This window comes from Microtus ochrogaster, chromosome 4 (genome assembly GCF_000317375.1).
Source record: "Microtus ochrogaster isolate Prairie Vole_2 chromosome 4, MicOch1.0, whole genome shotgun sequence".
Lineage (NCBI taxonomy): Eukaryota > Metazoa > Chordata > Mammalia > Rodentia > Cricetidae > Microtus > Microtus ochrogaster.
In genome coordinates this window covers 79,321,378-79,349,304 of record NC_022011.1, presented here as the reverse complement: position 1 = coordinate 79,349,304, position 27,927 = coordinate 79,321,378, and the positions used below count along the sequence as shown (strand labels likewise).

The window sequence follows — 27,927 nt, the reverse complement described above, 5'->3', positions numbered from 1 at the left end:
CAAATAATAGAGGACATGTAAATTATTCCATCTAGAGTTGGAACAAGAGACATGGTCCCCTCACCTCAATCATCTCTCCCCTTACACTGTATTACTTCAAATTAAGTCTTCAAAACACAAATTTAACTACTCAAAATTTCTGCACAGCGTCCACCCGATTTTTTTTTTCCCTTACACTAGCGTTGATTTTCACATGTGTTATTCTCTGGGATTTAAACTCCTTGAGAAAGATGTCTGTGGTTTGGCTAGTCTTTGTGTTCCCTTGGATTTTGACATGTTGTAGGGACCCAGTGGATTGCAGATGAACGAACAAGCGAATGGACAAATGCACTAAGCTAAATTATATTTTGATAAGGTTTTGTTGATTCCTTTCTATGGGCAGTCGAAATACACTTCAAACCTAATTTGGAAGCTCTTTGGCCTGGTTGCCGTGTGACCTAGAAAACCTAGAGATAGTCTTACTGGGGACCCTATGTTTATCTCACCTGTATCCAGGTGGCCTCTCCCTAAAGGGGAGAAGGACAGGAAGAGGGTGAGAATGAGGAAGAGGTGGGAGAGGGAAAATAGGAAGAGAAATAGAGACAAAGGAGACACAGAGACAGAGACAGGCAGAAACTGTAGAAGGACAATAGAAATGAAACCCCAAAACAGAAAGAAATGCAAGCGCTAAACCTCACCTTTGCCGTGGTAGCAGCTGAAAGAACCATCTGAACTCCGGATACATTTGAGTCTTGGGCAGTTTTCAGTAGGTCGATGGGAAGCTTTTCTCCCTTCACCCTTTCCCTCCCTGGTATACCCCGAATCTGGATCGAGTAGCGACAGAGCTTGGATTGAGAGAAATCTACCCACTTTACTCTGACCAAAGATAAACTTCATCAAACCTTATGTGGACGCTCCTTGCCCCATTGATGCGATGTGTGATGTAAACTGGGACACCCGTTGAGTCCGGTTACAACCTGCTTGCCATCTATAGCCTATCTTATCTTACCGTTTATTTTTGTTTTTCTTTTTCTTTTGTTTTTTTTCCAGAGCCTCCATCCGGCAACGTTCCAAGTCTCAACTTTCTAATCTGACCCACGACCCTCCGTTGGCTGTTGCTGATCATAAATCTACTTATGAAGACAGCAAGGTCAGACACCCATTGTCTAGGGAGGGGGCTGGGGCGTGGGAGGAGTCTTTCCCAGGTGCCAATCTATCTTTAAGTAAATGTGCTTCTTGGTTGTATAGTAATGACTCACTAAGTCAGATCAAATGGGAGGTTAACAGGACCTAGTCAAAACTCAGTATTTTACACACACACACCCCACGCAAAGAACAGAGATTCACTAATTTCTTTGAAGAACATATATTAAGTTAAACTGAATTGTTAAGGGATTGCTGCCAATTTTTAGATGAATAATTATTAAAAAAACAGAAAATAAGTTTCTTAACCATTTATAGCAAATTATTTGTTTTTACGGAGGTAACTTTTTAAAGTTTTAAATAATGCCTCGAATCATTTTATTTCTTAAAATTTAAATTTTTCTCTTAATTGGTGAAGGTATTTGATAAAACTAGACCTGATACAAATTGTCACAGGTTTTAAATACAAAGGCACGCTCATGAGAACACAAGTACTCTGCTGTTGCAGACATTGTCCTTCTTACAAGGGACCATGTGCCAAGCCCCAAGTCTTCCCCACCTTGGGCGTACTCAATCTTGGTCCCCTATATGCCCTTCATCAGAAACTCATCATGGAGCTCTTCCTTTTTGAAGCCATTCTCTTTCCTCTCACTAAATCTTAGACCTTAGACCTTCTGACCCACTGCATCTGTGTTGAATCTTTGCAGGCACTTTGCCCAGCGCCTTGTAGCAAGATTTTTGTTTGCTTATTTTTTTTTAACTGGAATGAAAAATTGAGTTTCTGTGATGAAAATGAAGCCCAAACTCTTCTACATATTGAATCAAATAAGCCAAGGAATATTTTAATTATAAGTACATCCATTATGCATGATGTAATCTCAAGATGCCCTCAATAAAATCCCAACTTGTGAACCTATTAAGACATCATTACAAACACTGGATCACAGAGGAGAAATGTGGGACAATTTTTTGAATCATACCCTTTAAGATCTTATGAAAGATGGGTTATTAAGGCTCTCTCCTGTCTTCCTCTACTAACATTGAATGGCGATCTCAATGGTGAATAAATTCCATAGAACCTTCTTTCTCAGGAGTTGGCAGGATGAGTCATGGTGAAGGAGCCCACATGTGTAATGGTAATTTCTGACCATAAAGGGGAAGCTCTTCTTTTGGTGCCAGAATTAATTATTTCATTTATGTTCATGGCGCTAGGAGTAAAACAACTGAAATCATTTGGATGGTGCTAGTACAACTTTGTTTTTTTTTTTTTTTCAGAATTGAGAATAGAGGGCTATTTATTTAGGGGTAGACTCACAAGTCACAATCCTCTACTGGAACGGAGAACAATAACCAAATCCTGTAGCTGGAAAAGAGATCAAATGCGTGCTTTACATTAACATAAATAGCATAGGAGGCCACGCCCAAGTGGGCGGGTAACTTACCAGCTACTGGTGGTAGGAATTCCTACAGCCACTGATCAGAAGTCTGTCACACCTAGACACAGAGTCCCAGGAAGATGCCTGCTCCAAGAGCTGGTCCACAGACTTCCATTGAATAGGTTATGGAGTACTGGGATACCCAAGAGGGTTCTGGTTTCCTATTTAACATGCAGGGCAGAGGCTTGCTGCACAGTGCCTTCTCTGTGGACCAGGGTTCCCCACATATTTGGGAACCACTCTTCTCTGAGCTCTCTTAGACTTGCACCCTGGGTGGGAAAAGTTATCCACCATCAAGTGCTCATCCTGTCACCACCCGGGCTAGTACAACTTTGAAAAGATGACATTTGATGTTTTCTCTTGCAAAGGAGATGAAAACAAAAACAGGGGAAAAGATGTTGAGAAGCTGATATTACGATGTTAAACTCCAAAAGGAAATGATCTGTTGTCTCCCTGATACTTCTTGTGTATACAGTAACTGTATCAGAGTCCTTCGACTTGAAGGAAATTTAAAGCAAAGACTATAACATAATTTAACTAATGGGATTTCCATTTATTTGGTTTTTTACCAATCGATTTTTAATCCTAAGGAGTCACTGTGTGAGAAGGTGTGATTTTGTTTTAGTATTTGAAAGTATTCTAACACTTAACTAAAGTCTACAAGGCCAAGCAGGATTCTCGTTCTTTCTAATTCTGCTGGAGAAGGCGGGCTTCGCCTTCTGTGGAGTGGGAAACCATCTGTTGTGTTGCTAAAGGTTCCACTTCCACAAAGCAATTACCTCCACCTTGTGGTCGCTCAAGGTATTTACAGAACACAGAGAGGGGCTAAAGTTTAAGCTGTTATAAACCCAAAGTGGATAACTCATCCAAAGAGTCAGCTAGTGACAGATTAAGCCGGTTCTCTTTCTCCAAGTAGTATCTTTAGCTCCCATAAATGGTATCAGATGGTAGATATCCTGACGAGGTTACGTTTAGGATTAGGGAATGTCTACAGATCAGAGGTTTTTTTCACTCTTTAATATTTATGAATCTTTTTTCAGTAAAATTGACATGCATGTGTATATACATACATACATGAGAAAAGTAGAATATATATGAATGAAGTCAGGATGAGTTTATTAGATGCCTGTAGCTTCATCATTGCTGACTTACTGGGTTTAGTCCTAGCTTAAGAGATAGGACAGAGACAGGACTCATAAAAATGGCTGTCTGTGCAGCTGGGTGGCGATGGACATGCCTTTAATACCAGCACTTGGGAGGCAGAGGCAGGTGGACCTGTGAGTTCAAGGCCAGCCTGGTCTACAAGAGCTAGTTTCAGGACAAACACCAAAGCTACAAAGAAACCTTGTCTCAAAATAAATAAATAAACAAATAAATAAATAAATAAGTAAATAAATAAGTAAATAAATAAGTAAATAAATAAGTAAAGAAAGAAAGAAAGAAAGAAAGAAAGGAAGAAAGAAAGGCTGTCCGTGCTTGTTCATCCAGAAAATCTTGGCCTATTTGTTACATGTACCATTTCATCATTAAATCTGACAGTCACTATCCAGGTAGGAGACTTCTATTGTTAGAATACAGAAACCAGTTTAAATAAGTATAGAAAGAAGGACATTATATTCCAGTAGGAAGTTTTATTTTACCGTGGCCCACACAAGAGAACTAAAAAAGAAAACTAGGAAAATCCCGTTGAACATGGAACTATCTATACAGCAGGTAGGAGACCTCTGTACCTTCTTGAAAGACTTCAGTTATTATTTATAAAGTATAAAAGATTTTATATTACTTTTTATTCTTCTGTTGTTCATTTAGATGTAACAAATAAAATTCAATAAAATAAGCCATTGTCTGGGGACTGGCTTTCTAGTTTCTCTACTGCTCAAGTTGCTTTAGTATAGTAGAATATAACTTCTTTTTCTTTTCTTTTCTTTTTTTTTTTTTTGGAGGGGTTACTTTTATTTTGTCTTGCTTTTTTGAGACAGGGTTTCTCTGTATAGCCCTGGCTTTCCTGGATATCTCTCTCTCTCTCTCTCTCTCTCTCTCTCTCTCTCTCTCTCTCTCTCTCTCTCTCAGACCAGGCTGGCCTTGAACTCACAGAGATCCACCTCCCTCTGCCTCCCCAGTACTGGGCTTAAAGGTGTTTGCAATGACGTCCTGCAGATATAACTCTCTTTAAGATCAATTTTTTTTGTAGCCAGTAACAAAAATTATTCAAGTTTGATTTATTAGTTTATGTTGAAATGAAAACTACAGGGCAAAAATATTCCATTTTGCCCTTAAGTATCTCATTGCTTAAGGCTAGGGACACTTTGCGGCAAGAAAAGCAGGAACGGTTCCATTTTCTTAGGCTGGAAATGACATAACCATCCAGTCATTAGGGAACAGGTAGAAGGCAGAGAGTGTTAACATGACAACTATGAGTCTGCGAGCATCCAGATCTGAACTATCAAAGCCTGCAAAGGTCACTTTTGCCATATTGAAAGTCATCCAGTTAGTCCAACACGCTCCCAAGGGTGCAGGCAGAATCCACTACAGTCAGAGTGAACACTGAACTACTCAGAGCAATAAAGTCTCTGCAGCTTGGTATTTCTGCACTGGCTCCCCAGATCAACTCCAAGTTCCCAAAAGGAAACATAAAGGGAGCCAGGTAATAGCACCTTGAAGTAAATTTTTAGAGGAGAGAACTTACGGGCTTGGGAGTGTGTCTTCTTTCTGGTGGACAGATGCACTGAATGCTTGGGGTTAAGGGAATAGCTCTGTCTTCCAAGGTAGCTGGCCAGTCAAATATTCCCAAAAAGCTGTCTGGACAAAGGTGGTTATTGTCTGTGTGCAGAAATATGATATATCCAATTCCCCCAATTTTAATGAGATAGCCAAGGCCCAGAGAGTTGAGTGCTTGGCTGGACATTCTGTGGGTGACCAGGCAGGGTTCTCCCAAGAACTCCATTCTTCCTCTGGCTGCTGCACGGGTCCTTTCTCGGGCACCCTCTCTGTGGCATTGATGGCCGAGTTAGTAGTCTGAGATGATGAGACAACCGAGCAGGAGGATTTGCTGCATGAGCGAGCAGCAGTGACATTGGGCAAATGTTGAAGGCGACCAGGAGAGAACTCAACAGGGAGACGATGACAAATTCGTTACCAGCTCCAGCTCCAGCGGTAATGAAACGGCCGTCACTTCAGCCTTTCATTTAAGCTGAACTGGTCATGTGGTCTTTGACTTTGTAGAAAAGGGAAATTTTTCCGAAGCTTTGTACCATTTTCTGTTCCTGATATTTAGCTATATTAACTTGTACTAGTAAAGAAGGACATCCACTAATTATTTTGTGGAATTATTTTTATAGCCAATTTTGTATAGATATTTTAATATATTTTAACATAAAAAGTTTAAAAATTAATATAAAGCTGTGTAAATCACCTAGAATCCTTTCTCAGAGTAGATCAACAAATCATTGAATAAACAGGCAAAAAGATGAAAAATAAAACAAGGTTCTATACATAATTCTTGCCTACAAGGGGATGAAAGTTACGAGCTGTGATAGTCTAATACAAACCGAAAAGGATCAGAGTGGGGAAATCCTGATTAATTTTCACTCTCTGTGGGGGAAAATGTGCAGTTTAGAAGCCCAGATTCAGGCCTGCTGCCTTGTGAGCGCTCGTTAAGGAAAACGTCATGAACGTGAGTGCATGGTCGCTGTGGACCAAACGCATCTTGACTCAGATACGCTGTTCTGTACCAGAGCTTTGGCCAGCAACTAGCTTAAAGAACCCTGCTTGATATGCATGGGAACTAAACTCGAAGCTTCCCAAAGTTCTTAATGTGTAAGCACACTTAGCAAAGTTGTTTTCAGAGATACAACACACTCCTTCCCGCTTGAGAGTTAGCCAGCTTGCGATTGCGAGCGCTATCAACTCTCTACTTAGTGAACAGCCCCACCCCAGCCAGGTCACAGACCTACCAATACCAGGGACAAGTCACCACATCTCACGGGTCTCATAATGAGTCAGCCTGCTACTCTTAACCCTGTGGGCGCCAAAGGGTATGAATGTGTCTGGGTAACTGATGTAACCCTCTCTTTCCCTAAGGACAAGGACGAAGAGGTTGAACCTGCCCCGGTGAGAAGGATTCTGAAATTCAATGCTCCAGAATGGCACTACATGTTGGTGGGAGCCGTGAGCGCGTCTGTGAATGGGGCGGTCACACCCATCTACTGCTTCATATTCAGCCAGATCCTTGGGGTAAGCAAGCCCCTGGGCTCACTTGATTCTCTTCACATTTTCTGTTTTGAAATCACTGGGTAATGCCGTATCTGACCCAATACCTCTTTGTTTTAACACACTTAGCTCTCTTATTTTTTTACCAACTCTCCTGCCCATCCCCAGCTCTAAAGGATGAAAAATTCATAGTCTCGCTGGGTGGTGGTAGCACGTACTTTTAATCCCAGCACTCAGGAGGCATAGGCAGGAGGATCTCTGTGAGTTCGAGGCCAGCCTGGTCTACAGAGCTAGTTCTAGGACAGCCAAGGAGACACAAGGAAACACTATCTCGAAAAAACAAAAATAAATAAATGAATAAATAAACATTCATAGTCTCCACCCTACAGAATATCTGAAGGTGACATTCTCGTTAGGTTTGGGCCAGCAAGGGCTCTCAGGCATTAAACCTATGAGAAAATAAATAAATATAGCTACAGATTGAGGCTTGAAAGCAGGCAGCTTTCCTATATGGAAAACGTTGTTTGTTCAATAAGAATACGAAGGAATTCTCGGGCAGATTTTGATCTTGCTGCCCACTGAGGTACAAAGTTTGACCTAAAGAGCAAGTCACAGTGTATCCTGTGTGAGTCTCTACTCTGTTACTGAGTGCATTAAAATGGGGACGTGGGAGGAAGTGGGGGGGGGGTCAATAAAGAAGCAAAGCTACAGCAGGGAGAGAGAATAAACTTCTTTTAATTCTTCACTTCCTTGGAGTTTTGCTATTCTCCATTTGACTATTGCTATAGCAACAGTGACGAACACTATTTAGGCATCGTCCAAACGCTTTGTGCTCATTGTGTTTCCTAATAACCACTGGATGCCCTGGTGCTTCTTATTGCTGTTTTATAGAGGAGGAGCAAACTAAAGCTCAGAGAATTTAGGGGATGGAGCACATGGTGGAGTTGGGGTTCACATCCAGCCAGGGTGATGTAGAGCCAGGCTCCTTTTACTCCTTTGGTACCACAAAATTAGTCATTAAAAGGCTGAATATTTTCATAGTTCTCGCTCTCTTACACACACACACACACACACACACACACACACACACACACACACACACACGGAGAGACAGAGAGTTCAAAAAAGGAAAACAACACCCTTAAGAACATTGTCAGCTTTCTCAAGGACTTGCCAGCACACCACGTCGTCAGAGTAATACTTTGAAAAACTCTCATTTTTCTTCCCTTTTCTACATCCCTCTCTGACAGAAATTAGGACCACAAAAAAATAAATGGGTGTGACTTGTATAAAAAGACCTCAATAATCCACTAATAGAATCGTCTGGGCAGAAATGTCCCTGGCCATTTTTGATCACATTACTTTCAGGAAGTCAGGCAGTTGGAAACACAGCTAGAGTTAATTGAGTTTCTGGCTACATGGTGCCACAGTCTTTCAGGCTGAATTTTTTTTTTAAAAAATAATTGATGTATATTTCTTAATTTACTGGTAGGTAGAGTATCCAAATACAAACACATGTTCTTTTATTCACCCAAGAAGCATTTGTGGCTAGTCCCTCTTAGGCATCATGCTAACGACTTGAGAAATTTAAGAGTGGAATTTCCAGGCAATGAGGAAGGCAAGCACTAAACAGAAATAAATAAAGAGCACCCACCATCCAACCAATATTTACCCTGGCTTGTCTACTGGCAACTGTTGCTGATGTTGGCCTGGGCCAGAGGACAAAGTTGATGTTGGCTTGTATAAAGGAAAGCCAGAATATTAACTTCTTTACTGATTTTTCTCTTTCTAAAAATAGTTAGACAATTGCTGTTGTCTAAATATTTTGTTGACAGTTTCATACACACCTTCTTTGGTCATGTCCTCCCCATCCCCCTCTCCCATGTACTTCAGACTCCTTCACAACAGTCCCTCCTCCCTCCATGGTTTGTTAAAAGATCCACTGGATTTAATCAGGGTTGCTTGCATAAGCAGGAGTGGGGGGGGGGCTGTTTACTTTACCAGAAGCTGTGACACGAAGAGAAATGACTCCCTCTAGCCCCCAGCTGCCATTAACTCCAATAGCTCACCAACTAGAAGTGAGATTTCAGGAACCTCTCCCTAGTCCATGCTGGAATGTTGGCAAGCTTGATCTGCTCATGTCAACAGAGCTGCTGTGAGTCCGTGACCACCAAGGCCACGTCCCTTGACAGGAGACAGCTGTTCGCAGTACCCTGCGGATCCTCCAGATCTTAGGCTCTTTCTGTTACCTCTTCTATGATGCACTCTAAGCTTCATGTGTGTAGGGGAGGGCGGAGGTTGGTGACATAACTGAACAAAAGCCCAGTGGGTCCACAAACCGCTTCTCCATTGTCCAGGCGTCAGTCAGTAGACATCCGGGCTGATTCCGTTTCCTCGCTATTGAAAACAGAGCTGTGGCGGGCACAGATGCACAAGTGTTCCCACAGCAGGAAGTGGGGTCCTTTGAATCTATGCCGACAGCACTGTGCCTAGGCTGCTTAAGGTGCAAACCTTAGCAAAAGTGGGATCAAGGAGATAGTCACGCAATTTCACTCAGACCATTTTAGACACTACAGAAAGATTCTTGAGTTCCAAGAGAACTTTCTCCTCAAATTGGCTCTGCTACCTACTGACCATGTCCTCGGCAGCCTGAAGTCACATCCAGCTTCTCTGGGTCTCAGTTTCATTACAAAATGGGGGTTGACAAAGATGACCTTGAAGACCTGTTCTAGCTCTAGCAACTGTGAATTAGTCAAATCAGGAAAAGCAATGATTCAGCCAGAAGCCCTTACCCGTCAGAGTGCTCACTCTGACGCTGATAAAGACTGCATTTCCCATGAATCTTCCAGTCAGCACCAGAAGTCCTGGGATGGCTTTAGACTGGGCAATCAGACTTTCGATGAAAGGTTCTACAACTAGAAAAGCGGGATCTAGTTGCTGGAACCCAAGGCTGGCTTGTCATTGATGTTCCTGGGGGCGGGGCGGGGGTTAAGGTTCACTAAGAGAGTGAGGTTGAACCAATCACGCTCTCCTCTCTGCTTTAGATGATTTCAACTTGTCCTAACACAATTACCACACACTCACCCTTACACTCAGAGGTCTTGAGTCTGTTTCTAGTCCGCCTGTTTTTATCTCGATATACTTCAAGAATATCATATTCATGGTTTATTAGACCACTCCAGAGATGCGTATCCATTAAATGACTGTGCACAAGTAAAAACATGGTTGCTAACCTACCTAAGCCTCCATATACAGCTAAACTATAATATGTGTTTCACTTTCTCTGGGTCTGTTTGGAATGGAAGCTGGGCCAAGTGTTGAAGCCACTGCAAGCCGGGCATAGTACACTGGTAACACATAGACACAAGAATCAGCCAGTCCTGAATGGTTTTCTGTCTCTGTGGTATTTGTGTGTACTTCATTAATATGAAACAAGAAGCCTACCTCCTGGGTTGCTGTGAGAAACCTAAATTAAATTAGGATCTAAAGAAGTCCTAATTTAAGATTAGTTAAGCCATGCATTTGATATCTGACACGTAGAAAGAAGTTAATGATTCCTTTTCTCCTTAAACAAATGTCACCATGACAAAAATAGAAAGATGTGTTTCTGAACCACAGCCAGTCAAAAGACAGAGGGTTCTAGTGGTGCATAGCCCTTTCAGGCTGCAATTCAAAACTAAGAATGTACAAAGAACCCATGGAACAGGATTTTGTGGCAGAATGACTATGGGCAAGATGGGAGGCTTAATACTGAGCTAACCAGTCATGTGGGTTTTAACACAGCTTCTCTGTCTGGACCCTGAGAACACAGACAACACCATAAACCAAGGCACACCCAGGAGAAAGTCACTGTACCTGAAGCTGGCAACTGGGAGTTTCTTTATTTATGAACAACTCCCAGATGAATGGACTCAGGACAATGTCTTGGTCTTTGTGGCCCTAGCTGTCTATGAGTTAAGTAGGTTCATTTGTAATTCACACAGACAGTATGTGATTTTTGTGGGGAGAAGTCATTGACACATAGCAGTTTGAAGTTCCAAGAATATCTGTATAGCTATTAAAAAAGCCCTCAAATTGTAAATTCTTTGAACTGGTTAGTTACACAAGTCTGGCAGGAACTAATATGGTATCTTAGAGCCCATTTTCTAGATGTAAAGGCTGCAGAACCTTTCAGCTGTCCTAGATCTAGTAATCGCTCTCTCTCTCTCTCTCTCTCTCTCTCTCTCTCTCTCTCTCTCTCCTTTGCAGTTTGTGTACAATCCTGGAACAGCATTCCTTTTTTTTACTTTTTCTCATTTAAAATATATATTTTTTTAAATGTCATTATAGTTGCCTTAGCTGCTCTGTAAAACCTGGAATTAAAACAAAGCAAGCAAACAGAAATCCAACTCTTTGAGCCCACAAACATCAGGTCGAAATAATGGCCTCTACGGAACCATTACTGCCAAAGCACTATAGATTTTAAAATAAGACTCATGTTGACGCAAAATGAAAGGAGAATGCGTCAGACTTGGGAACCTTGCTTTGATGATGGACAAAGGGAGATGGGTTTGCTTCCTGTTTTCAGTACATCTGGTCCTGGTATCAATCTATTAATGTAGTATTTATTGTCCTGAAACCTGTATTTTCTGTTTCTCTGTATCACTTGAATCAGAGACCAGACACACAAACACAAAAGGGAAACAGATTATTTTTTGCTTCGCAGAAAAGATTTTGGACATACCGTTTTTGATGAGATTTGTGTGGTACACTGTAGGTACTCAGCAAATGTGTGTTGGATAAATTGTTTCCTTTGAGAGAACTGGCATTGTTCTAGCTACTCAAACTATTTCAGAATTGTTGGACTGGAGCCAATAAACTTCTTGCCATGAAAACATGAGAACCTGAGTTCAATTCCCAGAATCCACACAAAAAGCTAGACGTGGTGACACATGCGTAATCCCAGAAGTGGGGAGACCAGAGGATCCTCTCTAGGACTCACTGGCTGAATTGATTAGTTCCAGGTCAGTGAGAGAACCCGGAGAGAGAAAGGGGAGAGGGAGAGGGAGATGATAAGGACTTCTATAGTCTCCAGTCCACACTTTTCCTGGCTTCTCCCAGTTACTTCTTTTAGTCTGACTGAATTGCAAAGATTTGTTGTGACTAAAATGCTTTTCCCTGAGAGCTTTCCCACCACAAGACACTGTGTAGTTTTGGCAACAGCTTGGTTCTCAGCTTGGTGCTTAAGTAACTATCAGCAAATTCATCATAGATTTAAGAAAAATCATTTACTGATCAAAATAGACCTCAAAGACCCTATCATTCTGGGCGGTGGTGACACACACCTTTAATCCCAGCACTTGAGAGGCAGAGGCAGGCAAATCTCTGTGAATTCAAGGCCAGCGTGGTCTGCAAGAGCTCGTTCCGGGACAGATAGGGTTACACAGAGAAACTTTGTCTTGAAAAACAAAAACCAAAAGAGACTCTAGTTACAATTTCCATGGCCTTTGAAGAGAAAATAGTTCCAGTTTCCTGTAGGACAACAATATCAGACTCAGATTTCACTTTCTTTCCTTTTCTAGGCTGTCAGTTGTGCAACAGCTGGCTGCTTTAGAAATTAATATATATACATATACATATATTCTATACTTATACATATAATTGTATATAGGTATATCATTATATAAATGTATAATGTATAATTATATAATAATACAGTATAATTTTATACTTATATATAATATATTTTATACTTATAAACTAGTTTTTATGTATAAGATCAGTAAAATAAAGGATACCTGAGTCTAAAAATCATCTCTCATTATTCAAGCAAAATAATAGGTGAAATAATAACCATTTTCCCACAGACTGACATTCTCAAATTCTCAACAATGTCCTTCTGTTTCCCTTTTCTTCTTTTCCTCCTCTTCCCCTTCTTCCCTCTTTTTCTCTCTTCTTTCTTAAGGATACTTTGATCTGGCTATCTTTTCTTTTCACTTTTTTTTATCAACATTATGGAAAAAAGCTAACACCACTGCTTAAATCAACACAGCAGAGGCTGGGGAGGACTTCTGTAATGGCTGCCATTGGTTTAAATTTTTCAGGAACCCTGCCACATAGGGGATTAAAAACAATACACCACAATGTCCATTACTAACTTTAGTTTAAAAACTAGTGTGTTTAAAGTGAAGCCATTTTTTAAAAGTTTCACAGCAAAATTAAGAGGACGTTCCAGAGATTTCCCTTATACCCCTTGCCTTCCTCCATCACTAACATCCTAGGCCACAGTGGCCATTCAGTACAGCCTTGCTGTGCACCATGTCAAGATTCTCTCATCTCTATATAGATAGAGAGTGAAGTTCACTCTTGCCGGACATTCTATGGGATTGGACAAATGTGAAAACTTAATCGAACATACAAAATGTATTTATTTTGTTATTGTTTATGATAACAAACTTCCTTCCCTACTTCTTATCTTCCAAAGATTTTCTCATTCACCGATAAAGAAGAACAAAGGTCAGAGATTTACAACATGTGTCTGTTTTTTGTCATCCTGGGCTGTGTATCCGTTTTCACACAGTTTCTGCAGGTAATTTTATTTTTCATCAAGGGATTTCCCTATTTCCTCCCCTTTTTTCCCTCATGTAAAAATCTCATCAAAGGCTCCTTCTTTATGTTTTAGGGTTATACTTTTGCCAAATCTGGGGAGCTCCTTACGAAGAGGCTGCGTAAATTTGGTTTCAAAGCAATGTTAGGACAAGACATTGGCTGGTTTGACGACCTCAGAAATAACCCTGGAGTACTGACAACTAGGCTTGCTACGGATGCCTCCCAAGTTCAAGGGGTAAGTCTTGGGAGTGTCTGTCCATTTCGGATGTTATAACAGAATATCTTGGACAAGGCAATTTGCAAATTATAGACATGCTTTCCTCATAGTTCTGTAGGTTGGAAAGTTTAAGATCAAGGCAGGGCAGGTTTCATCTGGTAAAGGTATATCTCTCTCATTTGAAGATGGCATCTTCTTGCTCCATCTTCCTGTGGTAGAAGGTTAAAGGGGCTGGAATTCTGTCATGATTTTCTTTTATTCTTGTTTTATTGAACCTGTATGGGAAGACAGATTTTCAATCCAATCGTGCCCAAAGGTTCCGACAGTAACACCCTCCAGTGGGAATTAGATTCCAACATGAATTTTAGAGAAACACATTCAGCTGTAGAACAGTAAGCCTGTATGTATTACACAGATGTTCTTACCATAGAATGTTCTGAGAATTCCCCATGTTTCCTCTGGGGTGAACCTGGTAGGGCTGGGATAAGCCAGAGCCTTGCGACAACAGCTAATGTACAGTGTCAAGTAGGCAGTGCCTAGAACCAGTGTTCTGACACACATCAATATGCTAGGATTTGGGATTTTATCTTCTGAGTCTAGCAACAGCTGTTTTCTCAGACGTTTCTAAGACCCACGGGCTTGAATTTTACCAGAGTCAAGTGCGTCCCCTAGAGGTGGGAGAGCAAGAAAAAGGTATGCAGCAATGTCTTCACCTGCTATCCAGAGTGATGTCCTGAACAGTCCATGAACAATCCCACTTGGGAAGCAGGGGTGGGGGGGGGGGGGGGGGGGAGAAGAGGTGGTTGCTGTCGAGATTCTCTCAAAGACTTCAAAGAATGATATTTCTGACCCAGGGACCCATGCAGACAAAGCTGTAGTTTCTAGATCTTACAACCTTGTTAAGAGATAATAATACACCTGCGGGTGATCAGCCTGGTCCTTGACAAAGCCAGGGGTTAAGACTAAAGTGATGAGAGCCAAATTTACCTCCAAATCTCTACCAACTTTCTAAGTGAGAAGAAAGCGAGCATGATTGATGGAGCTTGGGATTAAAAAAAAAAAAAAAAGAAAAAGAAACAACCCTCCTCGTATTAGGAGTGTTGTGTGTGGTATGCCTCAACTCCATTATAAGAGGTACCTAAAAACAGACAATTCATACAGAGAGTAGGATAACGATTACCAGTGGCCCAGAGGAGGAAGGTGAAGTGATCATTTGATAGGTAAAGATGGAGAGGCTGGAAAGATTGAGAGTGGATGTGATGGCCACACACCACTGTGAGTGTTCGTTCGTTTGTTTTGTTGAAGAGTTGTTTGTTTGTTTTATCTTCATTTCCCTGCATTATGTACTTATGAATGTCTCAAAAATGAAATATCTTCCTATATACTTTATCACAATAAAAAGAATTTACCTTTTGATATAAAATGGCTTTTCACATAATAGTGTCTAGTGAAAGGGACAATGTCTTGAGACGGCCTGGTTGCCTTTGATTTGCAGGCTGCTGGCTCTCAAGTTGGGATGATGGTCAACTCCTTCACTAACATCGCAACGGCCATACTCATTGCCTTCATCTTCAGCTGGAAGCTCAGTCTGCTTGTGCTGTGCTTCTTCCCCTTCTTGGCTTTTTCGGGAGCCCTGCAAACAAAAATGCTGACAGGATTCGCATCTCAAGACAAGCAGGCTCTGGAGAAGGCGGGCCAGGTAACCTTATAGACCTGCTTTTCCTACTTGTGGCTGAGCAGTTGTCAAGGGAGCCATTTAAAATGATGAGTACCGAGAGACACATGTGCCTCTGCCTGAAGGCTATGACAATAAGGCTTCGGTGCATACACTTGATTGGGCAAGGAGAAGCTTATATGTCTGGTTTCCTCAGTTATCCCTCCTACATTTCCTGTGTTCTCACTTGCAGAGGTGAGAAGTTCTATTAAAGTTGCTGCTGCTGTTCTCTTATATTGACGGATTTCACCCAAGGTTTTGTTATCCACACAGAAAACATGCTTTCAACTTTGACACTTTAGCATTTGCTAGACTAGTGGCAAATGTCTTTCTCAAATACAATCAAGAACTACAGAGTAGAATTCGAGTACCTTCAGGTTTTGGGTATTCTAATTTTTATATTCTAATTAATATCTGAACATAAGAATAAGTGAGAGGATTTTTCAATTGAAAAATAAACACCATGGCATGGTGACATAGCCAGCAGGGATCCCAGAATTTGGGGATGGAGATCAAAGAATTGGAGGTTCAAAGCTAACCTCAGCCACATAGTAAGTTAGAGTTCAACCTGGGTACTAGATGCTGTCTCAAACAACAATAACACACTGGAAGTGAAGAAGGGAAGGAGATAGGGACAAGAGATAAATCAATCACATATAACATACATTTCTTTTGTTTTTCTTTTTCTTTTCTTTTTTTTTATTCTAGAGCCTGAACATAGGGACTAGAGCTTACTATGCAAAGTAAGCACATTAGAACTGAGGCATACCCCAATTCTTTCTTTTATTTAATGTCTTTGTAATTTTTTATTTTATATCTATCATCTGTCTATATCTATCTATCTATCTATCTATCTATCTATCTATCTATCTATCTATCTATCTATCATCTATCTATCGATCTATCTACCTACCTAACCAGGTTGCCCAGATGGCCTTGAATTCACATTGGAGACCAAGCAGATCTTGAACATAGCATCTTCCTACCTTAGCCCCCCAACCATTAGCATTCTGGGCTTTTCCTATCAGGCCTGAGTCACACTCTCATGCTTCACAAGCTCACTCATGACTGCGTTCTAGTTGAGACAAGAGAATATGATGCTGTCCAAGTAGACAAGACATTTTAGATGCCAGTGTAGAAAATAGCATCTCTAATAAGGTGGACCCCAGTTTATGTAGAGTGGACCTCAAACTGTAGTTACACACACGCTCACCATGTAGACTGAAGATTAACTTATATTTAACTTTAACCGTATTCAGTTAGCTGGTTTTAGAGAGAATGGTTTGGCAGACAGCAACTTTTTAGAAAATAGCCTCTAGTAACTTAAATTTTATCAAGTGCCTGTTTTGTTCCAGAAGACATCCAAAGACAGTGTTTTAGACATTTCAAATGAATTAGCAGAGAAATGTTAAAGCATGTCCAGGACAAGCATGAGAGACCTTGTCTCAGATGGTCTCCCTCCCCCACACACCGTGAGTAGAGGCAGTGAAGCCCTGCTAGAACCAGGCAGAGTCTAAGTGACAGATGGCCCCATGGTCCAGTTGCGTTGACCCCAGCAACTTCTCTGTGTTACTTTCTGCCATTTGTGAGCACTCTAATCTGTGAACCGGCTGAAGTGTCATGGAAAGAGACAGCCCTTCTTTTTGATTCCTCGGACCCTTCCCTTTTCAGATCACCAGCGAAGCCCTTGGCAACATCCGCACCATTGCGGGGATTGGCGTGGAGAAGAGATTTATTAAAGCGTTTGAAGCTGAGCTGGAAACGTCATACAGAACAGCCGTGAAGAAGGCGAACGTCTACGGGCTCTGCTTCGCCTTTTCCCAGGCCGTGTCGTATTTTGCCAGCTCTTCTGCCTACAGATACGGAGGTTACCTGATAGCCGAGGAAGGGCTGCACTTCAGCTATGTTTTCAGGTGAGCCATCTCCAAAGTGACCACACGAGATGGACACTCCAGGGGGAACGCCTGGGTCTGTCCCTGAACGTCCTGGCTGCCCAGCAAACCATTTCCTCTAAAAGCAGCTGGGTTTGTTCTTTTTCAAAGTTCTACGGGGTGTGAGACACTTCCTCTGGACTTGGCTGCCTCACAGACTTCTGTGTGTGTGTTTGTCTCCAGAAGGCCTTGGTAGCAACTGAGCTTGCTTCCTTCATGAGTTATTTTAGGGGCTCTTATTCAACAGAAGCAGCATGTCCTACATTGTAAGCATGGTCAAGCCTCTTCATGATTCATTTACCGAGGGCTCTTTGGCAAAAGAAATTCACACAATGAAGCCTAGGTTTAAGGATTTGAGACACAAAGCCCATGTTTGGACTGAGGAGTGAAAAAGAGATGATCCCAGACAGATGAATCACCAGATGAATCATTGTAATTAAATTTATGCTTATTAAAACTGAGGTCCTCAAAGCCTGGAACAAGATGGGCCCAAGGAAAGTTGTAGCTTGCAAAGACAACTGGTTTCTAGGCACTTCCTCTGAAAAGAGACAGGGTAAGCCAGAGGAGGGAATTCTGTTCTTTGAGGCAGAGTCTGCTTGCTTCCCGAGGGGTGGGCCTAAGAATGAGGTCTCATCCTTACATGAGGGTGGTAGTGGGAGGTAGTGAGGGCAGAGGCAATCTTAGGTTTGAAGGACATGATCCTCTCACCTGATCCCTTCCTTCCAGAACTTTCCTGCTAGCCCACTATACCCACATCAACTAGGAACATCTCTTCTCTAAGCCCTTGCATGTTTAAAGCTGTTAGCCCAGACCAGGAAACAGCAATCCTTGAGCTCTCTCTGCCAGTGCATACGAGGTATGGAACAAATTCTTGGCCAGTACGTGAGAATCAAGAGCCTAGAGAAAGCTTCCAACTGCTGGTGTTGCTTTAAGAACTAGACAGACATCCTTAAGCATTTCCTAACGTATCCCCAAAGCTTTCATCCTCTTCAGCCTTCTCCTGGGCTCCTGGAGAATGGGGGTTTCCAACCCCTTTGAAACAATCACTGGTTACAAGCCGAGCAGTAAGATACATGCTTGCACACGCTCTGCCTCTCATTCCACCCTGTTTCCACCCTCTGGAAGATGGCACTGATGGGCAACCAAATGGGTTGCTATGCACATCAAGGGCCAGACAGCATGGTTGTCTCTCAGAACTAGTTTAGTCATCTGCTCATTCATTCCTGAAGTCTGTGTTGATATAGTTAGCAGCAGCTGGGACAAACAGAAGGATACAGACAACTGCATTTCCCCTATCCCACACGAAGTATGCCTTGTATGTGAGGCACAGGATAGGTCTTTTCATTGCCCACTCTGCCTCTATCTTTCACATTCCTGGAATGTTACAGTGGGAAGAAAAGCCAACTTAATCTGGTCATCAAATTTCTCTCTAAAATAATATTTTTTTCAAAAGTCTCCTCCACTCTTCCCCCACCACCAAAAATATTTTAATGTCGTAGATCTAGGATTTGGAGGTCTGAACCCTATCCCTATCAGCCTAACCCTGGACCCTTTTATAGAGAGCATAATTTGAAAACCATGAATCTTTCTAACTCCCACAAGATCAGGCATGTCTAAAGTGACTTGCTTAAGCCATTTGGGGCACCCAAAATTTCTGCCTCTTAAACATTCATACTACCCACACCCCACTTCTCAGTTCCTGGGTGTTTGGTTGTAGGACGGCCTCTTCGGTGATGATGAGTGCAACAGCTGTTGGAAGAACCTTCTCTTACACCCCAAGTTTTGCCAAAGCTAAAATATCAGCCGCACGCTTTTTTCAGCTGCTAGACCGAAAACCTCCAATTAATGTCTACAGCGGAGCAGGTGAAAAGTGGGTAAGTACTGGACTGGGAGAGGTACGTGTGTACGTGCGCGCGCGTGCACATGTATGTACATGCATGTTCATGCGTGTGCATGTGTTTGTATACAGAAAAAGCCACTGAAGATGGTCAGATGAGGTCATTTTGGAGTCTAAATTTTAGCAGCCTGTGTCCATCCATATGCACCCGGAATGGACAAACAAGGGATTTATGAATGTAAAGAAAAAAAATTGACATGAAAAATCAGACGTTACATTGACATTTGAATAAGACAACAATGTATAATTATATCGGTCGTTTTCCATCACCACAATTGGGGAAAAAAAGTGTCATTTTGTAGTGGTATTCACCTGCTTGCTTGTTTTGAAGCAGAATCTCCCTATGTAGCCCAGGCTGGCCTCCAGCGAACTCACTCTCTTCCTGCCTCAGCTTCCTGAGTTCTGGGATTACTGCTGTGTGCTGCGATCCAGACTAGAATGTCACCCACTGAGTTGTTGTTTCTTAATGCATAATTCCATACCATTGTGTACATTTAGGTACATCCTCTGTGTTCTCTGCTCCAGCAGAATTACACATGTAATTCTGGTCCTCTTGTTCACAGGACAACTTCCAAGGGAAGATTGATTTTATTGACTGCAAATTTACATATCCTTCACGACCAGATATCCAAGTTCTGAATGGTCTCTCGGTGTCTGTGGATCCAGGGCAGACACTGGCTTTTGTTGGAAGCAGCGGCTGTGGCAAGAGCACCAGCATTCAGTTATTGGAGCGGTTCTATGACCCTGATCAGGGGAAGGTGGTAAGTGGTACCAATGCTCCTAACGATTTTGCTTTCTCAGTAAGATCTGCCCCCAGGTGGTCTCCAACGCTGCGCCTTGTCAGATCAGTTTGTCTTTCCCCTTAGCCCTGTGCATGTTTTCATTTCCTTCATTGACTGGTTGACCTGATTCTGCTCCACAGCTTCTAATGGCATATTCTTCCCGGTTCCAGATGATCTGTTGACCAGTTAGGGAAGAAAATGGGACACACTGCAAAACTCAAGATGAGCATATTTGAGCGGCCTCTGTTTACCTGTAAATGGAGCAGAAAGGGCAGACTAATCAAGAAACTAATGGCTGGGGACGGGAAAAAAATGGGGTAACAAGGAACACAGTGATAAGTAAGCGAGACAAGGGAGCAAACATGAAAAACTTGAGACAATCCTGGCCCAAAAAGCTTAAGCCTAACTTATAGATAAACTCACACTGACAAAGCCCTGGCATAGACAGTTGAAATATTAGGGAGCTGCTTTATTCCTTATTCTGAGTGTTTATTTCTCTCTTTTCCTCCCTCTTTCTTCTCAGGTAATATATTCACCAGACTTTACAACCAAATAAAAAAGATTTTTCATAAAAAGTCACACCCCTCTTTGTTTGCTCAGAGACAACTTTCTTCACCATTTCATGTTTTGAGTTCTCGTAGTCATTATTGCTCCTGTGGCTCTAAATGCTCCGATTTCTGTTTCATGAATTAACTAACTTAGACTTTCTGCTGATTTTTTTTAACTTTTCTCCAACACACCCCAGTATTTAAAAAAAAAATGCTCCTTCTAATCTTCCTAAATAGTGTAATCTTCATTGCAACAGGAGCAGGTAACATTTTTGAAGAGAAATACTGAGAGAAAGATGAGGTTCTCTCGCATAGAGCAAAGAAACCAGTAGATATTAGCAGAATCCAGGAGGGGTGAAAATAAGGAGTAGGAATTGATTCCTTGTGGCTCGTGACCCTTGCTGTTACTGATTTTAGATGTAAAGATTTTAATTTATTTGCAAGTATTTGGTGGCTGATGAACTTGGAAAGTGCATTGCCCTGATCTCTAAAAGGGAAAGGGCTCCATTTTCCAAAATGTCGTCTCTGCCATGTCTGTTGTCCAGGTAGATGTGAACTGCTGCAGCTTGACTTCACCATGTTTGATCTTTCAAACTTTTTTTTTTTTGGTTTTTCGAGACAGGGTTTCTCTGTGACTTTAGAGCCTGTCCTGGCACTAGCTCTGTAGACCAGGCTGGTCTCGAACTCACAGAGATCCACCTGCCTCTGCCTCCCGAGTGCTGGGATTAAAGGCGTGCGCCACCATCGCCCGGCATGATCTTTCAAACTTAACATGTATACTAAGTATGTTTTGTTGCAGGGAGAGAATTTGTTGAAGGAGGGGATGCTTGTTTGTTCCCAGCCACTTAGCCCTGAAATAGTCACACAGAAACTGTATTAATTAAATCACTGCTTGGCCCATTAGCTCTAGCTTCTTATTGGCTAACTCTTATATCTTAATTTAACCCATCTCCATTAATCTGTGCATCTCCATAAGGTTATGGCCTACCAACTAAGTTTCAGCGCATCTGTCTCTAGCGGCAGCTCTACGGCTTCTCTCTGACTCTGCCTTGTTCATCCCAGCATTCAGTTTAGTTTTCCCTGCCTAGCTCTGTTCCCCTATAGCTCGGTTATAGGTCCAAAGCAGTTCCTTTATAAACCAATGGTATTCACAGCATACAGAGGGGAATTCCACATCAATGTTTCTCTTTTGCATACACTGAATTTTCTGCTCACTGGAAGGAAGCAATCATTTCATGATTTCTTGCGTGTAAGAAGCACAGTATATTTTGTAAGTTCATTATAAAATGCATCTATGAACACTGTAAGCAGGAAAATACTGCTTTAATCAATTCTTTAAAAAAATCTTCTTTGCTTTTAGAGAAGCTACCAAACACAGGTACCATGCGTTCAATATTTAATTAGGCATCTACGCTATGTCCAGTACTATCTATGGGAGATTCTTCAGGAACGTGGACTAGAACTTCTGTTTCCTAGCACATATACAGCAGTTAGCAAAAAGCTCATTTCTGACTAAATATTAAGTTGTGCTTTTCAGAAATAGGTACAATGGGAAATACCTCAGGCCGAGTAAGGACGAACTCTTACTGAGGGCTGCTGCACTCAGCCTTTTCTTTTTAAATAGTGTTTCCCTTTTCTATTGCTTAGGAATGATCTAAATTATATCCTGCTCACATTATTTGAAATATTTTTACCTGAAATCCTACAGTCAAATGTTTAACGATTCATGTTAGATTTCCTACACCTTTGGGATGCACTCTTTGGAATCTTACGTGAACCAGCTTAAACAGCATGCGTTTTGTGGCTGAACTTCCCTGACCTCTGGGCTGTGGGTTCCTAGGAGACAGACACAGCACCCAGAGGCTGTTCATGTGGTGCCTCCTGGGGATGATTCCATATGTCATTGTGGCTCAGTGAACAATTACATTTCCCCCCAGGCTTATCATCTCATCTGTCCAAGGAATAATGTCAATAAAGCCAAGGACACAGGCTTGGTCTTCACGTCATCTAAGAGCATCTGTCTATTCCTCCTCCTGACCCCTCTCCCCTACAGGAGACTCACAGAGCCTCAGAATAGAAAGAAGTAGGCATATCTGAACAGACTAGGCTATGCCAAACTACAAGGAGAATTTTTTTTTCTTAACTAAATGCTTTTCTAAGATCCTTTCTCATTTATATACTACCTGTGGAGGTAGAATTTAGTAAAAACAACATCAAAACAACAGATTGATCAGTGTCAACTCTGAAGGCCTTTCTGTCAGAAACAAGTTCCAGAGCCCACAGGCAATAAGATTTATTCCCCCCGGGCCCCTAGGGATGCTCACACTGAAGCGGAACAAATGCACTGCCCAGGACCTAACTCCACCATAGGAAGTCCCTCACTGCCGGCACGCTAAAACTTCCTGTCCTTCGTTGTCATCTCTTTTGGCAGATGATAGACGGTCATGACAGCACAAAAGTGAACATCCAGTTCCTCCGTTCCAACATTGGAATTGTTTCTCAGGAGCCAGTGTTGTTCGACTGTAGCATCCTGGAAAACATCAAGTATGGGGACAACACCAGAGACATCTCCATGGAGAGAGTCGTAGCTGCCGCGAAGCAGGCTCAGCTGCATGACTTCGTCATGTCACTCCCGGAGGTGGGCACCACGTCTGTTCCGTACAGGAGCACAGCGCTGTGGGGAGGCAGGTTACCCAGAAAGTAGCAGGACTGTAGATAGAGTTGAGGCTCAAAGGCAACGTAACTTATTTCCCAGTGTCTTATATCATCTTCATCTTTTTTTTTAAATATTTATTTATTATGTATACAATGTTCTGTCTCTGTATATGCCTGAAGGCCAGAAGAGGGCACCAGATCTCATTACAGATGGTTATGAGCCACCATGTGGTTGCTGGGAATTGAACTCAGGACCTCTGGAAGAGCAGGCAATGCTCTCAACCACTGAGCCATCTCTCCAGCCCTCATCTTCATCTTTTAAGCAAAGCAAATAGCTTCCGTTTCCTAACCACATGTTAGGAAGTATTATACTGTCAAACAAAATGCATCCTGTAGAATTTGTTGCATATAAAACAATGTGGCCTTGTAGAAAGAAATACAGAGGTTTAACATAGGTTTGAAGGTAAGCTTTCTCATTTACTACCTGAGCGTGTGAATTTGGGATGCCTACCTATCCAATCTCAGCTGCAAAATGCAAAGAACGCCCAAAATAGGAAAATGGGGGCGTAGAGGTCAAAGGGTAGGGAAATGACTTACTGGTAAAGCTCATAGCCAGGATTACACAGTGAGACCTTGCCACCATGTAGAAGAAGAGGAGGGGAGGAGCTATAGTAGCAACAATCCCCAATGCAAACTGAATACCTGTATGAGTGTTAACTATTTTTAACTTAGCCTTGCTGGGCATCTAGCTAGACATTTTCTTTCCTAATTTCATAAAAAAAAATGCACAGCAAATATGCATGCTAGATACTAACACTGTATTTTGCAGGTGAGTTTTGCAAGCTCAAAGACATTTAAACAAGTTGTTGATGTTCACGAAGCTAGTAAGCAACAGAGTATAACTTCAAACCAGGGCTTGTGTCCCAGAATGTTCTCTCCAGGGAAGGAGTCAAACAGAAAGCCTTTAAAGGCATCTCTACCCTTGGGATTAGCCTATCTTGCAAAGCTCTTTGGACGAAAGTCTAGAAACCAGAGAATCTCAAACCAAGGAAGATCTCTTATGTGGAATCTTAGCTGGACATAGGAAGAGAACAAAAGTAGAATAAAGAAATGCAGAAAACTGGAATTACAGCCCTCGTTTTCCAGCCCAAAGCTTCATTTAATTAATATTTCTAACTAGATTTGATATATTTTATTGCTTTTAATAACTATTTCTAAGTTCAAAAAAGAAAAAGAAAAAAAATTAAACTCACAGAAGACCCATTGCTGTGGGCTCCAAACAGCCCAGGAGCAAAGACTGTGTTCTCTAGTTTTCAAACCTTCTATGGTTTTTTTTTTTCTAGAAATATGAAACTAATGTTGGAAGCCAGGGCTCTCAACTCTCTCGAGGGGAGAAACAACGCATTGCTATTGCTCGGGCCATTGTACGAGATCCTAAAATCTTGCTACTAGATGAAGCCACATCGGCCCTAGACACAGAAAGTGAGAAGGTATGTGTTAGTTTTCTTTTAAAAAAAAATTATTTAAAATTTTTTTACTCATTTTACATACCAACCAGTTTCTCCTTTCTTCCCCTTCTCCTGCTTCCCCCCACCTCCCCCAATCCATCTCCCATGGGAAGTCAACAAGCCCCTCCCCTCTGCTTCAAGGCTGAGCAAGGCATCCCACCATAGGGAATGGGGTCCAAAAAGTCAGCTCATGCATCAGGGATGGATCCTGGTCCCACTGCCAGGGGCCCCTCACACAGACCAAGCTGCACAACTGTAGCCCAGGTGCAGAGAGCCTAGTTGGGCCCATGCAGGCTCCTCAGCTGTCGGTCTGGAGTTTGTGAGCTCCCGGGAGCTCAGGTCAACTGTCTCTGTGGGTGTCCCTGTCATGAGCTTGACCTCCCTTGCTCATATAATCCCTCCTCGGGTTGAGTTTCTAAGCTCTTAGGTTACTAGAGGTGTCTTTGCTGGAAGATTGGTGCATATAAAACAACATTATTTTCAGTTGCCTTATTCGTTTGTAGTAGAAACTGACAATATTTTTCTTTGGACGCAGAAGATAGTAATCTACAAATAGAAATCTAACAGGGCTACTGCCACTAAAAAGAAATTCACTTTGAAATAATTGTTCTTATAGGTACTTTAAGTTAAATGGCATTTTTCAAAGGCCAAGAAGTTTCTTACATATATTAAAACAACTTAGGTCATTTGTGAAACTTAACATGTTTTATAGTTTTTAAATTATGTGGCAGAGTAAGTAACTGATACACAGCACCTAAAAGGAGGTGATAGCCATGGCCAGTTTCCATAGTAGAACGTGTAGCCAGGAGAAGATCAACTGCGAAGCTCAGAGTTTATGATCTACGGCTTTAAAATTGAGATTCCCACTTTGGCGCACGCTAAAATGTCCTCAGTGAAGGGAGTATCAGAAACCATTAACCCCTGCTCTGCGATTTGGTTTTATCCTTGTGAATTGGACAATCCGGTATTGTGAAATTGCACAGTGACATAGTGTTTAGCTCATTCTTGCTTCCTTGAACTTTCTCTGGTGTGTGGGCTGCAATTTAAATAAAGCTGTATGTGCAGCCATTTGCTTAATCTCCTTTAGTGCTGAGGCTTTGGGGTGACCTCTGAGCACAGAGCTGTTGCTCAGGTGGTGCTTGAAATGGACCCTCACAGGAGTGAGGCTGGGAACAATCCCGTGTCTTTCCACTGATCCTCCACCTTCTTTCTGTAGACTGTGCAGATCGCCCTGGACAAAGCCAGAGAGGGTCGGACCTGTATTGTCATTGCCCACCGCTTGTCTACCATTCAGAACTCAGATATCATCGCTGTCATGTCCCAAGGGGTGGTGATTGAAAAGGGGACCCATGAAGAACTGATGGCCCAGAAGGGAGCATACTACAAGCTAGTCAGCACGGGAGCCCCCCTCAGTTGACCCTACTCAAGACCTTCACCCGCAAGTCCAGGAAGGCTGCAGGCTGTTGTACTGATACAGAGCATCGTAAACCTTATACAGATATCGCCATTCGCTGGGACCCAAGCTAATTTTGAGTGACCTTCAGTGTAATAATTCAGTTTGACATGTCTGTGTAGAAAAGAGAGAACCCAGGGTCAGAGTGAGTGAAAAGCCAAGGTCGGGCAGCTGCTTGCCTACCGCTGCCCTGGGTGGGAGGTGATCCCTGAGGCAGGATCACTGAGAGGGCCTGAGGCAGGATCACTGAGAGGGCCTGGGGTCTGCCTCTTGCACTTGTGACAGCTCCTTGCACAGAGAGCCTGCGTGTACTCTCAGCTGTTGCTGGAGTCAGATCAAGGTCAAGGCCGAAGGACAAAGGCTACTGGTATTTCTTGATGAAGTTTTGTTTGTTTTCTGTACAGAAGCAGATCCATTTACCTCTAATCCTGCGAAAGGAGCCCTTTCACATTCTGGAGTCTCTCAGGCTTGGGGAGGGAAAGGTGAGCTAAGGGGTAGCAGAGGTTACCAGTCAGGTGTACTGACTTAGACTGAAGACTCGGGTGTTGGTGTTGCTGTGCCCTACAGTCGGATCTGCCAGTGTGGAGCGGGGACTCTCTCGCAGGACTTCTGCTATCCCTTCCCTGCCCCGCGTTGCCTGATGTCCCTTATTCCTGTGAAATCCTGATCATAGAATGGGAATGCAGCAGCTTCTGAAGCTGTTACATAATAATCTAGTTAAATGTCGTAGAAAAACACCCCTGGTTGTCATTTTCTTCAGAATACCACTAAATACCACTTCTTACTGCATCAAAGGAGGCATGAAGCCTTAGGAATAAAGAAAATTTCAAAATGATGACAGGAAAAAAAAATGGTGAGCTAAATTTGTGACAATGGATTTCAAAGACAAGAGGAAATTGGCATGCAGTCTGTTCATCAGGAAGAGCTTGTAGACACATTTCCTACCACAGACCCCTGGAAAGGCTAAGAGACAAAAGTCTCGGGGTCCTTTTGGAAGGAGGAGTCAGAGGGATAAATGAGCCCAAAGTTAGAAGAATGGGCTGAAAACCTGTGTAAATCTTGTGGGTGCACAGCCCACTCTTGCAGCAGGCTGGTAGCCCTGGTTCAGGTCCTGAAGGACACTAGCTACTGCTTCCCTTGCCCACAGGCAGGCTTGAGTATAGGGACATAAGCTACGACTGAAGGGGTGAGTCCTGTACAAGAGCCGAGGGCCTGGGTATAAGATTATAGATGAACAGAAAATCTTGTGGCTGCCCTGTCTGGCAGTGATCAAAGAATTACTCTCTGGCTGGAGCAATTGGTCAGTATAAAAGCAGAAGATCTATGGTCTGATGCTAGGAAAATTCCCAAGGAAAATTTCCCGTCCACACACAGTTCTACCATGAAGTCCAACAGCATGCATCCACTGAGTGTGCTGTTTTCTGGCTGTTCGGTGTCTCTCTCAGGAGGAGACAGACTGGCTAGGATTAGTAGAATACACTTTAACAAGTAAAGCAACCACAACAGGGCACCAGGAGATAGGAAATGACAGCTAACAGACAAAGCAGAGATTAGGGAAACACTGAGAGAGAGAGAGAGACAAGATAATTCCAGCTATCCAAATAAAACTAGGGCTCTATGAAAATGACCACACAGAAACATGTGCATGCTGGCACACTCACATCACACACACACACACACACACACACACACACACACACACACACTAAATATACAGAAAATAGCTCATGATTAAAGCAATGAAAAATTAAATAACAGAACAGCTCATGGGCCATACTGTGATTGCAGCACCTCCTCCTCTTCCATCTTCCTCCCAAGTCCATCCTGCTTATAACTTCATCATCCCATGCCTATCAAATGACTGTCT

The 27,927-nt window shown here is 42.3% G+C and overlaps 1 protein-coding gene across 2 annotated transcripts in view; it reads left to right on the top strand.

Annotated features, from left to right (window-relative positions):
* Nucleotides 1-27,716, top strand: part of Abcb11 (ATP binding cassette subfamily B member 11) — a 73,144-nt gene extending 45,428 nt beyond the window's left edge. Inside the window, exons 18-28 of one of the 2 annotated variants that reach the window (XM_005346518.2) lie at nt 1,030-1,129; nt 6,639-6,791; nt 13,231-13,335; nt 13,429-13,590; nt 15,068-15,271; nt 16,958-17,199; nt 18,935-19,091; nt 19,678-19,875; nt 22,876-23,082; nt 24,443-24,589; nt 25,824-27,716. In XM_005346518.2, coding sequence (XP_005346575.1) covers nt 1,030-1,129; nt 6,639-6,791; nt 13,231-13,335; nt 13,429-13,590; nt 15,068-15,271; nt 16,958-17,199; nt 18,935-19,091; nt 19,678-19,875; nt 22,876-23,082; nt 24,443-24,589; nt 25,824-26,024 — 1,876 coding nt within the window. In that variant the 3' untranslated portion in view covers nt 26,025-27,716. The remainder of the gene's footprint in view (nt 1-1,029; nt 1,130-6,638; nt 6,792-13,230; nt 13,336-13,428; nt 13,591-15,067; nt 15,272-16,957; nt 17,200-18,934; nt 19,092-19,677; nt 19,876-22,875; nt 23,083-24,442; nt 24,590-25,823) is intronic. The other variant, XM_013346032.1, reaches the window with a different exon arrangement.
* The last annotated feature ends 211 nt before the right edge of the window (nt 27,717-27,927 follow it).